General features: G+C 49.4%; 1 protein-coding gene across 22 annotated transcripts in view; it reads right to left on the bottom strand.

The window, feature by feature from the left end:
• LOC129483539 (voltage-dependent L-type calcium channel subunit alpha-1C) overlaps positions 1-14340 on the bottom strand; it is a 630682-nt gene that overhangs the window by 86383 nt on the left and 529959 nt on the right. For 11 of the 22 annotated variants that reach the window (XM_055281126.2, XM_055281125.2, XM_063639852.1 and 8 more), the window contains exons 19-24: positions 12851-12983; positions 10204-10333; positions 8927-8986; positions 4252-4358; positions 1008-1095; positions 387-494 (exon numbers count right to left, since the gene is read on the bottom strand). In XM_055281126.2, the coding sequence (XP_055137101.1) occupies positions 387-494; positions 1008-1095; positions 4252-4358; positions 8927-8986; positions 10204-10333; positions 12851-12983 (626 nt within the window). Of the gene's footprint in view, positions 1-386; positions 495-1007; positions 1096-4251; positions 4359-8719; positions 8780-8926; positions 8987-10203; positions 10334-12850; positions 12984-14340 lie in introns of all 22 variants that reach the window. The other 11 variants (XM_055281127.2, XM_063639851.1, XM_055281120.2 and 8 more) reach the window with 2 other exon arrangements.

Raw genomic sequence — 14340 nt, forward strand, 5'->3', positions numbered from 1 at the left:
AGGTGCAGGGCTCTGAAAGCCGGGTGGTGCAGCAGGGGCGTGATGCTGTTGATAATAGGGCACTGCTGCAGGCTTTAAGCAAGTGACTGACACAGAGCTTCCACAGGATGAAAGTCCCTCTCTCTCTCTTTCTAGAAGGAAGGGCAGTGACCTCAAGGGCAGGTAAAATAAAGAGGGTGAGGGACCTCTGGCCTGGTGGCCCGATGCCTCCTTCCAGCGCCTCCCTCCCCTGGTCTGAAGGTTGAGTCGGGCTGCAGGTGGAGGTTACATCCAGGCCAAGTCTGGCCCGGGACACTGTCTCATTTGTGCTATATCTGCCAGCTCCCTTCCCCGGGAATGCTGATGGGAAGGGAGGAAGGAGAACCACAATGGAACCCAGACTTTACCTTGAAGAGCTGGACCCCAATGCAGGCAAACATGAACTGCAGCAGGGTGGTGACAATCACGATGTTCCCGATGGTCCGGATGGCGACAAACACACACTGAACCACATGCTGCAGTGGGAAGGGACGGGGAGAGGGACGTGGCTTCAGGAGATGGCAGGAGCCTTTCCAGGAGGTAGCAGGGGCAGCCCGTTTGCCACAACGGGGAGTAATTGGGCTGAGAGGGGCAAAGCCACGCTCCCAGAGTCACATGGGAAGTGATGGACCGTAATGGGATGCAAAGGCCCCCACTGGACTCTCCGTGACTACAAGGACAAAAGTCCTGCCAACCTCCCATCTTACAGTGGAAGGAATATAGGGATGGAGGCACCACAGGGGCACAGGGTTTGCATGGGATCTCCCTTTGGCACATTCTGCTTAGAGAAGACACTTTGGATGGCTGCCTCTGTTACTATGCTGTTCATTACGGAACCGGGACATGCAGTGGGACCAGTGCCTGGGACCCCACATGGCAGCCACTTGGTCTGACCATCGTCTCCTCCTTCCAACCCACCCCTCACCTCTGTGGAGCTCCCACTCCCCAGCCGGCTGCCTGGAGCCTCCCTACCCATGCCCTCAACTCACCTTTAGCCCCTTGGCTCTGTTGATGGCCCTCAGGGGCCTGAGTACTCGCAGGACTCGCAAGATCTTCACGACATTGATTGCACTGGACCTGGGAGAGGGAAACAGGCAGGGTAGTAAGCTCCTCCTGTTTCTGGGGGGAGCAAAAATAACGTGGTAAGGGAGTGTCCTGACAGGTGAATCCCAGGCAAACCTGACAAAACGTAAAGCCCATCTCAGGGATGTTTGCATTCTGGGACCACTTTCTACTCCTGTCTCCCACCCCTTGAGAGCCTGGAGCTTGCCTGTAACCCTGGGGCTTTCCTGTGGGTGAATAAATAATATGCAAGGTGGCTCATGGCAGGTCATTAGCAATGTACTGTGCTACTCACAGGGGCATTCACAGTGTCAGAGAAAGAAATTCAGAGCAAGGCCATGGGAATTCAGACCCCAGTGCAGGCACTTGCTAGCCAAGGCACTGAGGACAAATTTCCTAAATTTTCTGAGCTCTAGTTTCTTTATGTGTAAAATGGGTCTGTAATCAGCTCAGAAGGTCTTTGCAAGGGTTAAATAAGAATTCTATGTAAATCACCTAGCCGTGTGCTTGATAAACTGCCTGAATGGTACCTGCTCATGATGCCTGCTGAAGACATTACTACACTTAAAGGAATGCCGTACCAATGGTGGGATCTCGGGCCTTGTGGCTGGAGGTGATGGGCATGGGGAGGAGATTTCTTAGTGTTTATCTCCAAACACATATCCTAGACAGTTGCTCCTGGCACCTATACATAAAACCCGCCAAGAGCACACTCAGGACTCCAAGGAAGGATGGGCTTTACTGCTGGGGCTCACGAAACAACACCCCGAAACGACTGCCTTAGAAGCAGTCTCAGAAGCAAAAGTTTTTCTCTGACCTCTTCTTGCCCTCCTGTCTCAGTCCCCTTCTCCTCCGAGGCTAGCCATAGACACTAGAATCCCTCTTCCCCAAGATGGCTCAAGAAACCAGAACCCAGAACCCCGTTTCCCCAAAGCCAGCCACACAACCTAAAAATATTACTCAAATTTTCCCTCTGCTTTTCTGAATAAAAACTGGCCATAAAAATGATCAGATCTACCATGTGGGAGTGTAGATCCTAAGACTCCTCTTGCAGACAGGATCCTGTCCCCGACCCAGAAGGAAGGAAAGCTTCACAGAGAGGCCAAGAAGAACCTAGAGACAGGCCTTGCTGGGTCCCCCACTCAGTCCGTTCGCGTTAGATCCTACCCTTCTTCTCCAATCACATTTCTACACGGCTGTCCATACTTTCTTGAACCTAAGCATAAAAATGGTCAATTTCCCCTGTATCTTTGGGTCTGCATTCTGAAGGCTCTGTGTACACACGTTAAACAAATGTGAATGTTTTTTCTCCAATTAACCTTTCTTTTGTCAGCTGATTTTTCAGTGACCCTTCAGAAGGCCAGTCCCTTCGGCTCCTACGCTGCACTCCAGGTTCCATACACCTGGGATGCCGAGGCCAAGTCAGAGCTTCTTGGAGTCTCAGGCTACGGCTTTTCCCCAGTGTGATGGAGACAGCAGGAGACAGGCCCCTGAGCAAGATGCCTGGATGGTTTTTGGAGTTGTCCATCCTACCCAGGTGGGGCTTACTAACCATACCACCTTGGCGAGCAGCTGTGGAGCACATCCTAACCCTCACAGGCTGACTACCTGAGACAGCCTCTCAAGCTTCTGGAGAGCTTCATACTTGCCTCGGGACCTAAACAATGAATGACAGGCCAGCAAGCACTGATTTCATGCTTTGTGTGGTCAGGATGATGTGCTCAAGAAGGGGCTGGTGGAAAGATCCAGTTTATCTGGTGCATGGCTCTTTTATTCCAAGAGATGCAAAGGCCTTTCCTATCTATCACTGTGTCTCTCCTACAGTGTCTCTGGGAGGGAGTCAGTTTGCACTGAAAAACAATGGAAGGGATTTAAAGGTCAGATGGGAAAAACACAGGCTAAAGAGGAAGAATTCCTCGTTGAAGGTTAAATAGTGATTGAGTGGCCATGCTGGGATTCAAATCTAGACTTGTAGGCTCCCAGGCAGAAAATATGGGGTAATATAACTGATGATCACAGAAAAGGGTCTCTCCCAAGGCCCTGGTCCCTGCATGATCTCAGCCGACCACGAAAACACTCTTGGGAGGAGAGACCCAGGAACCCTGGGATTTAGGCCTTTCTCTACCATAGGTGTGACCTTGAGCAGGTGTCATGATGTCCTGAACTCCAAATTTCCCATCTATACAATGATGATAATAACACTTGCCCTGTCTCCCCCATCGTTTTGTGTGTGTGAGGACCATAGAAGAACGTGTATGTGCAAGTGTTTTGAACGTTAAAGTGTAGGATTCACACTATCAGCTGTTAGAACTTGGTAGAAACTAGTAATCAGATCCTCCACACCTGAACAAGGACTGCAACCTTGGCTGTACAGGGGAGTCACCTGGAAAGCTCTTAGAACTCACACCCAGACTGTACCCCAGACCAGTGAAATGGAAAACTCACACACACACACACACACACACACACACATGCACACACACAAGACACAAATATACAGTCACACACATACACATGCACACATACATACGCACATACATACACATATACATCCACATACACACCCATATAGACACATATGCAGACACACACACAAACACATACATACACACACATACACACATCCACATATACACACACCCGACACATCCACAAACACACATCCACATATACACACACCCCACACGTGCACACATACACCCCACACTTACACAGACATATATATACACATTCACACATACACTCAAACATGAGGTGCTTTGGCTGGAGAGAGAGGGGAGAGAAAGGGAGAAGGAGGGTCCAGGTCAGGGGAGGTCATGGCAGTGGCAGACTGTGGGTTGCTGAAGGTCAGCTTAGGGCACTGGGGCCGTGGTGGAGGAGGCAGGAAGGTCCTGGAGACAACCATTTCTTAATAGCTGAGCCTGGCCCTGCCTGTCATGGCAAAACCCAGATACTTAAACATATTCTCGCCTGATCAACATGCCCCGAGTATCAGACCACTGAGGACACGGATCTAAGAACTCAAAGCCGCCATGCACAGCTTTGGAGGCCCCACCCCGCTCCCATCACACTGGGGTGGCCCTGCAGGCAGGCCCTCCAGGGTCCGGTTGTCCTCTCTGGCACCCCTTGCTAGCTGCGTGGCCCACCGTGGGCTGAGGGGCTCCCACTCACTGGATGCCAAAGGAGATGAGGGACACGCTGACCACCAGCAGGTCCAGGATGTTGAAGTAGTTACGGCAGAAAGAGCCCTTGTGCAGGAAAGCCCCATAAGCAGTCATCTGCAGGGAGGGACAGAGAAACACCAGTGTGAACGGCCCTAGCCCTAGCCCAGAGACCCCTCACACCACCCCTTCCTCCCACGGCATCCCTTGGTCAACTCCCAAGCACCATCCATGGGGAACAGGAAGGACGAAGATGGCGACATGGTGCCAAGAAAAGAGTTCTGCTACCATGCACACAACCACCCAAGACTCTCCCAGCCCAGGACTGCTGGGTGGCTCCTTGCACCTGCCAGGCCAAGCCAGGCTCTTTAATCCTACATTCAAAGCCCTTTCAAGTGGGCCCCACCATCCCACTCTAATTTCCCACTGTTCCACATCCCAAGTCCGTGGCTTCGGGCCTGCAGGGTCCTTTCCTGATGCTGTTGGGTTGGGAGCACACATCCCGACTGCCTCTCCAAATGCTTGAGTCCTTAGGCCAGCTGAGAGAACCAGACATCTGCAGGGAGTGGGTGGGTTGGGGGGCGGGGCAGGCCCAGCAGGGTGACCAGCCATCCTGGTTTGCCCAGATTTGCTTTATCATCAGAAATCTTGCATCCCAGGAAACTCCTCAGTCTTAGGCAAACTAGGCCAGCTGGTCACCCTGGTGCCTGGTGAGAAGTTCCAGCAGTGACTCTGGCAATTAGCATACCTCCCCTTCCTGGCCTCGAAGGGTGCTTATTATCGATGCCAAATATTCTAAACTCACTTCTACTGTCTTGCTTCTAGACTGCATCTGGACTTCTTTAAGGGTGAAAGCTGTGTGATCAGAGGGGCTATGAGGCTCAGTGGCTAAGAACACAGGCTCTGAGGTCAGGCGGCCTGGGCTGGAATCCCAGACCTGTGGCATTTTATTTGTGTTGCCTGGAGCAAGAAACTCAACTTCCCTTAGTGCCTCTGTTCCCTCATTGGAAAAATGAGGATAAGGTCTACCCTACAGGGTTGTAAGCATCAAGTGGGTACTTCTATGTAAAATACTTAGGATGCCACCCTGCACACGGTGAGCCCCATAAAAGGGTGAGCTGTCACTACAGCCTGGATTTGAATTCCGGATGCTTCCTGGATGAGAAAAGTTCTGTTTTCTCATCATAAGGTGAGGAAACTATCTCCTGGCTTTGTGAAAGCCGTTTGGAAACTTTTTAAAAGAGAACACACAAGATGATGATGACTGTGACAGGACTTGGCCATTACTACCACCCTCTGAGCCTGGTTGAAGCTGCGCACTGCAGGTGCTCAACAAATCGCCTTTACAGCCTCTCTCATTTTGCCGACTTGCATAAGGGCCACTGGTTATCCAGGATAACGGCTGTGACAGGCAGTGGACAGGAAGCATCGGCCAAAGGCAAAAACGTGGAGCTGACGGTGGAGAGGCGGAGCAAGGCTCCCTGGTCGCCTGGGGTCCAGTTAATCTCTTTGGAATCAGAGCATGCCCAGGGCAGAGTGTCCGCAGAGCCATTCAAAAGCAAACACAGGGGGAAATGGGCAAAAATAGCTCTTGCAACCTAATTCTTTCCATTTATCTCTTGCAGCAGGAGGTCCCACAGGACTCGGGCACCTGTGTTGGGCAATGGTTTTTAGAAGTGGGTAGATTATATAAAAGATGCAAGGGAGTATAGTTCCAGAAGGCCCACCATCTGGAAGGCTTGCCTCCCTGCCTCTCGGGGAAGAGCTGGGACCCCCAGTGACTGGACTCAGGAGGCTCCCGTAATTCATATTAATTGTGCCTGCAGAAAGCCCAGCACTTCCCCAGCCACCTTGCTTTTAGTGTTAGGAAGGCACTGGGTCTGATCCCTTCTTGCTCCTGGCTTGGATCTTCTGAGGCTGCTGCCAAGCTCTAACAGAACCCTCTGCGTTCCTCAGACGGGTGGACTAATGGGGCTCACAGTGCCAACTCTGTCCTCTGGTTGTGGGCTCCTGTTTTGTTTGGGGACCCTCAAATGAGACCAACACTTGAGCAAGTGCAAGTGTGTGCATATGGGGGCGGTGGGAACATGCACCCAGGCAGGGCCAGAGGAAGAGTGGCTGTACAAGAAAGGGCAAATGGACACGGGGAAAACGGAGCATTGACTTGAAAGTCATCTGTGGTGTTCAGGGCATCAGGAAAAGCCAGACTCAGGTACCCAGTGCTAATTGTTCCTCTTTGACCCTTTTTTCTGATTGCCAGCCACCTCGGTCCTGCTTTCCTAATTCTACACCATTACTTGGGAAGGGGCCCTTGCTGGGGTGTTTCTATCCTAAGGAAGGAAAGGAATGGGATGTGGCTCGCTAGCTCTGCCTGGAAGGGTAGGAAAACTCTCTGTTCAACCATGGGCCATCCCTGCCTCTCCAGGCAGCTCTTTTAGTTATGAAACCTGTCTTTTTGTGTGTGATTTCTACTCATTGGTCTTGATTCTGCCTTCTTCCTCTTCTATGTGACAGTCCGTTGTATTACTCAGGTCAACTGTTGTCAGCCTACAAGCCTTTCCTTTTTAAGGCCAAACATCTCCAGGCCCTTCCACTGTTCCTTGTGCTAAATGTCCCCCTTGGACAGCCACGGTCATCTGTGCCACAACATGACACTGGGCCTTAGGCCAGGAAGAGGGACCCAGTGGGAAGGAGGTACAGGGGAGTGTTCCGGCCTTGGGGTTTCTATTCAGAAGCATGCTGAGCATAGAAGAGAGTAGAAGAGGGAGGGGATGGAAGGACCTTGCCATGACAATGCTTGCAAAGAGACCTTTCACTTCAGCTTGTATGGCAATCTCGAAGGAGAAATAGCACCATTGAAATCCACAAGGGCAGCTCTGTAGAAGGGCACTGAGAATTGGGCCTCAGAGCTTCTCTTGTCCTGGGAAAGAACTCTGGTGTCTGTGTGCCTCCCTGCATCTGAAGTCCAGGAATCAACGCAGCTCGCCATGGAAAACAGGTTTTGCCGCGGTGCATCTTAATGCAGCCACGCAACTTTCGGTTCCCTCTCCCGACCTCCAGGAACAAAGGCCTGGTCAGATCTACTCTCCACGAGCAGAAAAGAAAAATCTGAGCCACATACTCGGTTAGCGGGAACCAGGAATGGAAGCTGGGGGCACCCGAGTGTCCTGCGGACAAGAACACGGGGGAAGGCACACAAAAACCACTCCATTCAATTTGTATCTGGATGTGACTGAACTGTCATGTCCATCAACAGGCTGGGCCATGATGAGGGAGTCTCAGCAGGGAAGGAGAGGCCTGCAGCTGGCAGTGGCATCGGTTAGGTGTGGACTTCAGCTTGCATTGGCCACAGCGATGGGATGACAAGGGAGCCTGGACTCCTTGGGTGGGGGAGTCCCAGGCTAGTCTCCCAGGAAGAAGCTAAAGCTGAAGCATAGGCTTCAGAGCCTTAGTCCTTCTGTTTGGGCAAAGGGTAGAATCTACCCCCTTGCTCAGTGAGGAACACACGTTCCCTGAGATCATGGAACTCACACCCTGACTCTCAGATGAACTGGCTTGCCATGCATTGGTTTAGAGACTCAGAAATATACCGGAAAAATGGAGGAATACTCTCTCTCTCATCCCAGTGTTGCCCTGAGGTGGGCTCTGCCTGTTCTGAGGGTAGCAATGTTGCAGCAGTTCCCTTAGCAGAGCTGAGCTGGGCCAGCAGCAGGCAAGGGCTGAGAGCTGGGGGCTGGGTGCTCAGGTTCCTTGCAGCACCTGCTCTCACCCCGATGTACTCAGCTCTCCAGCACAATTCTCCCTCCTCCGGGCTCAGGGCAAGGGGCACTGTGACAAAGCTTTGCAGCAGGTGACTGAGGGGTCAGCAGTCGTCTATAGTTGCCTGCTGAAAGCCCTCAGCTGGGAGACCAGCTCCACATCTCACAGTAGGCCTGTGATCACTGTGACATGGCCCCAACCCCAGCTTGGACCCAATGTCTGCCGCAAGTACTGAGGAAGGTGCTAAGGATGGGCATCCAAAGAGAGCAGCCGAAGTGATTCTTTCACGCCCCAGGAGGTTTCCCACTTTCAGAGTGTGTGAAACAGGAGAAGGGAAGGAGAGTCCTTCCTGAGAGGCTCAGGCATCAATTAACGGGAGCTGGTGCGTGTGGGCATGTATGTCTGGCGCTGCTGACGGCTGCAGCCCGAACCAATGAAATGGCAGCCTTAATGTTGGCACAGCCAACACATGTCCCTTCCAGGCCACGGACTGCTTAGGGGTGGCTGGAGGGAGGAGCTGCGGTGGGGTAGGCTGCTCCTGGCTTCTGAGTCTGGGCAAAGTGCATCACACAAAGTGAGGGGCACTCATTTTTCCAATTTCAGGCTTGGGAGTAAAAAAAAGAGAGAGTGAAGGAAACGGAAGACAGAAAAGAGCCAGCCAGACACAGCAGAGATAGACAAAGAAAGCGACAGAGGATGCATTGCCCAGGTTGCATTACCTTAAGGATAATTTCTAATGTAAAGATACTAGTGAAGACATAGTCTGCATTGCCTAGGATCTGAAAAATAAGCATAATTGGATTAGTGGCTCTGAGAGTGAACCCCACACCAACAGGAAGGAGCACGTGTGTTAGCGACAGACAGCGGCAGAGACCTGGTGCTGGCACAAGGGAGACAGGAGGAGCAGAGGGGGATGGCGGCTTTACCTTCAGAGCAATTTCAATGGTGAAAATGGTGGTAAAAACAATATCAAAATAAAACAGAATCTGCAAAACAAAAAGGAACAGGGTGGGGATGGGATGGGGAAGGGAGAAAAGCAGGACGGGAAGAGAGGTCAGTGGATGTTCAACAGAAAAGGCCACACTTCAAAATGAGGCGCATGGCGCTTGAGCCTTTGCACAGGGACACAGGGACAGGAAATGGGGGGCAAGCGGCACACACACAGCGATCCTGAGGCGGGGCTAGCCTCAGGCAGCACAGCGGCTTCCCTTGAAGCCCCCAGATAAGTGAGGTGAGCTTCCAGGGCAGGCCTCAGCTGGTACTGGATCTGAGCAGCATCTGGTTGGATGCTTTTCCCATTAATCCAATTTACTTACAAACCCAAATTGGACCACTGAGATGCTTGTCAAAAGGACAGAATGGGGTTTGTCTTTTTGCAGGGAGATTCAAAATGCTTCGCTCACATTGGTGGGACTGAGCTTTCTGTGTTGGTGGAAATCCATTCCTGGGTTATGTCCTCTGGGGCAAGGGAGGTGCATCCTTCCAGTGAGGTCTGCACAGGCTGAGGACCGGCCCCAGCATTGCATGCTTACTATACTTCAGGTGATGGATCAGGGATGGAGCCAACACCTGCTAACCTCAGTAAGACAGCCCTGGACCAAGCAGGTCCCAGGAGCGCAGAGTGGTTTGGCATGGGTATGGCTTTAGATCAGCGGGCTGTCCTCATGCCCACTTGGTTGGGACTTGACAAAGTTTTGAGGTTTTGAGACACAGCAATTCTTAAACTGGCCTTTAAGACTGTTCACCAGAGCCTTGGGTGGGTCCTCACATTTGGTTCTACTCTACCGAAGGTACCAAGACTCTCTTTTAGGTAAGGTCAGCCATATCACCGGCACCTATTTGCCAATGCTCCCCTTCTGGTCAGAGTATGCTGGGAGCAAGGGAGGGCATGTAGTCAGTGGCCACATTTAACTAAGTTTGCAGGGAACTAGAGCTTCCTGGGGAACATCCACAGGCAATGAAAGTCCTGACCTTTGCCAATTACCAAACCAGCCTGAGCATTTGGGTACATGCTCTCTTATTTGCTTGTGGTCCTAGGGTGGTTTTCTATCAAAGCCCTACTCTCTTAATGAAATGTTAGTTGTGGATCTGATTATGACACCTAGAATTGGGCTCTTGATTGAACAACGATGTCAGCAACAGAAGCTGTGGGCCCGGCACAGCCCCAGGGGAAAGGAGTGCAGAAGACACAGGCGATGCATACATGGTTCCTGAAGGAGGTGTGCTGGACCGGGTCCTCAGCAGCCAGGGAAATGCTGCTGAGCAGAATGAAGAAGAGGATCAGGTTGGTGAAGATCGTGTCATTGACAATGCGGTGGCACTGGAGGCGAAACCTGTATGGGAGGGGGGACAGGAGGAGAGACAAGTCAAGGCAGACAAGGGGAAGCAGCAGTCAGCTCTTGGGAGCCCCTCTCCTCTGCTCTCCCCAGCAGCTGGCAACAGGTGCTTGTTGGCTTGAAGTGACCTCTTCATTCTTAAGTCTTACTGCTGCTTGGTAATGATATGGTGCACATATCATCTTTGATATTTTAGAAGGTTACATCTGAGACCTTTGAGAATCTCTGAATTCCCAAACCCTGCTCTGACATTCATAACTGGCTTTTGTCTGGGGACTTATTTTCCCTATCATTGAAAAGAAATCACTTTATGAGATCTACTCTATGCTTATGCATAGGGAACAATAGGACTACTCGGAGCTGGGTACGCTGAGAGGCCGGCCAAGCCAGCTCCCTGTAGGTGATCTGCTCCTGTGTAATAGCTTGAAATGTGCAATTCACTTCCGTGCCCCAGCACAATTATCCAACTGAGCTTCTAGGCATTCAGTGATAACACCAAAAATGCTAGGTTCCTAAATGCCAAAGTGTCTTGTACACCATCTCATTTTGACAACAATGTAGGAAGGAAGGGATGGGTGTCATCATCTTCATTTCACAGGTAAGAACACTGAAACCCAAGTAGGAGAGGCTTGCCCAGAAACACAGCCTTAGTGTGGGGGAGTCAGGGCTTCAACCCAGGCCTTCAGACTTGTGCTCCTGGCATTATGGTTGACTAAATGCTCAGAGAAGCCCTCCTGCTGCAGAAGCACCAAACCCTTGAAGGGCCAAACTCTCTGAGACAATTCTGGTTTATAAGACTTAGGAGATGGCTGTAAGAATCATCTGCTTCAAACCAACAACCCCTCCCACCAACCTCCATTGAGCTGAGGCTATGTATGGAGAGAGAGCCAGCCAGGAAGGCAGAATTGCTTGAGGATGGAAGCCAATAACAGCAGTGCTGTCAAGAAATTGCAGGTTAAGCCAGTCTTGTGGTGGGGCAGGAATGCCTGGGAATTTTAGGCCAAGCCAACACCTCCAAGGGGCATCTGGAAGAAAGTCTCTCCAGACCTACTTTAGGTCTTCAGGACTCTCACAAATGAAGAGGAAGTGTTGGGGTCACAATCAAAGATCATCAGATGCACAAAAGGACAAGCCACTAAGATGGGAAATCTGAAGAAACCCTGGATAAGTGATTTAGATTCCAAAGACTGGGGGTATTGGAAATATTAGATATAGACTATAAAACAACTATATTTGAAATATTGAATGAAATAAAGGACTAAATCACAAAGATGAGGAATCAACAGAAACTACTAGATTTAGAGAGATGGATCTGGAAAATCAAGCAACAAATGGAACTGACTGAAACAAAAACATACAATGGTCAAGATAAAAAATTGGTTTAAATAGTAATATAGATTAAGTTGAAAATAGAATTAAGAAACTGGAAGATACAGTTGAAGAAATCTCCCAGAATACAGAAAGACAAGGAGATGAAAGATATGTAAGACCCTCTAAGAAACAGGGGGGACAGAATGAAAATGTCTAACAGATGTCCAACTGGAGTGGCAGAAGGAAGAAATATAGAATTAAAAAGATGCAATATTTAAACATTATGGCTGTACATTTTCAATAACTGAATAAAAATCTAAATCCATACGCTTAGGAAGCAGAATGTATTCTAAGTAAGATAAATGGAAAGAAACACACACCTTGACACATGGTAGTAAATCTGTACAACCACAAAGGCAACAGAATATGTTAAAAGCAGCTACAAATAAAGGTTAGGTTACTCACAAAGAAATCATAGTTGGAATGACAGCTGACTTTACAGTGGAATAGCACCTTTCTTGTGCTGCAGGACAAAAACTATCTGTCTAAAATGGTGTACACAGCAAAACTATCTTTCAAGAGCAAGAAGTGAAAACAGTTACAGGTAAGTAGAGGCCAAGTGAATTCGCCATTATGGAACTAAAGCAGCCTCTGAAGAATGTACTTTAGGAAGGAAGAAAATGTTAGCTAAAGGATGGACTGAAATGAGTAAAAAAAAGGTGAACAAATAAAATGGTAAGGTGTACATATATCCAAACACACACTATCTATATAATAGTAAGACTCACTAACTTGTTGGGTTAAAAATAAAAGTTGGACTAAAACACTAATGACAATTCCACGTAAGTAAGGAGCAGATGAGTGAGTTAAAATAGTCTAAGGTCAATCTATTATACAGGAGGAGGTTCTTGATATTGTTTAACATCACATTTTGTTAAGTTAAATAGAATTAGTAAATTATCAAGAGTAATCACCCAAAGAATAGAAATAGAGTTTAAACATTTCAAAAAGTGGAGAGAAAAATAAACACAAGTCTTCTGATTCAAAATCCAGGACTCTTCCCTAAATGAGTGTCTGTTTATACAATTTGCAAGGAGCTGGGAGAGTCTCAGTCTCCATCCAGAGGTTCAGGTAAAATACAGGAAACTGCCAGGCTGGTACTAGAGAGAGCAGGACCCCACCTTCCCCACCACCGCTGCACACCTGTTGTTAGAGCTGAAGATGAAAAATGCGCTGGCTTCTGGCATGGGCACTGCCTTTTCCTTAAGGTGAAGCTCAGAGAGTGGTCGTGGGCGAGGGCCGACAGGCATCTCTGGCTCCTCCTCATCCTCTTCTCCTGTAAGAAGAACAGCAGCATTCTAAATAACTCCAGCACTCCCACTTATTTTACCACTTTCAGAGACCTTCCTACTGGCAGACATGATTATGGCTCTGAAAATGTAGGGTACCAACCAAGACAGACATTCTGCTGTCTCCCTGTGGGTGCTGCTGCAGCTCATCTCTGTTGGAGAAGACGTAACTGGCAGTGCACAATAAGGGGGATTGTAAGTAGGGCGACCAACTTGTCCTGGTTTTAAAACTAAAATTCCCACATCCCAGGAAACCCCCTAGTTCTGGGCAAACTGGGGTGGTTGGTCATCCTAGTTGTAAGGTACAAGAAAAGGTGACCAGGTAGGACAGGGCACTGCCAGGTGTTACTCATCTATCTAGGCTGCAGGTTGGGGAAAGGGTATGGCTTAGTTGGCTTGTGGAATCCCTTGCAAATAACCCCACCCTTGGAAGTTCCAGGAATTAAAAACCAACACTTTCCCAATTTCTGCAACTAAAAAAAAAACAAAAAAACGTGCTGTCGCGATAACAGGGCAATACTACTGACCACAACAGGCCCTTCATGCAAAGGTTTAGACACTGACACCAATTAAAGAAGCACCTTCGTTCTCCTGGCCAGTGGCCACATTTAATGTGGACCAAAGTCAGACAGCTTGTTCCTGCGCTTGCCAGCACAATGCTCATGGCAGGAAGCACTGCTCATCCCGTGCTGGTCAAATGTGTTGAAGATGCTCAGAAGGGGAAAGTAACAACATGGGAGTGAAGAGCAGACTCTCCAGCCAATCGCCTGGATCAGAATCCTGGCTCTGTTTCTTTCTAGCTGTGGGCATTTTATTGAGTCTCTCTGTGCCTCAGTTTCTCCATCTAAGGTGGAATAATAATAACAGTACCTCTATACCTCGGAACGGTGCCTGGCACATGGCAGCCGCTCTGTAAGTAAGTGTTCGCTGCTTTTATTACAACCTCTACCCATGGGACAGACTCGAAGCCTGTAAATCAATGCTCAACATCTTTCTCAGTCAGGTCCTTACCACCTGTTATTCCCTAACAAACTGTTCACTCACATGAAACTATTTTCTGAACACTTCATTACAGTGGGCTGAACAGTCTCCCCCGCAAACTCACGCCTACCTAGAACTTCGCAATGTGACCTTATTTGGAAATACGGCCTTTGCAGATGTAATTGGTTATGATGAAGTTATTCCAGGCTAGGATGGGCCCTAAATCTAATAAATGTTATCCTCATAAAGACAGGCACAGAGACACAAAAACACACTTAGGGAAGAAGGCCATGTGAAGACAAAGGCAGAGACTGGAGGGATGCATCTACAAGCCAAGGACTGTCGGCAACCACAAGAAGCTAG

Source organism: Symphalangus syndactylus, chromosome 5 (assembly GCF_028878055.3).
Source record: "Symphalangus syndactylus isolate Jambi chromosome 5, NHGRI_mSymSyn1-v2.1_pri, whole genome shotgun sequence".
NCBI classification, from domain to species: Eukaryota; Metazoa; Chordata; class Mammalia; order Primates; family Hylobatidae; genus Symphalangus; species Symphalangus syndactylus.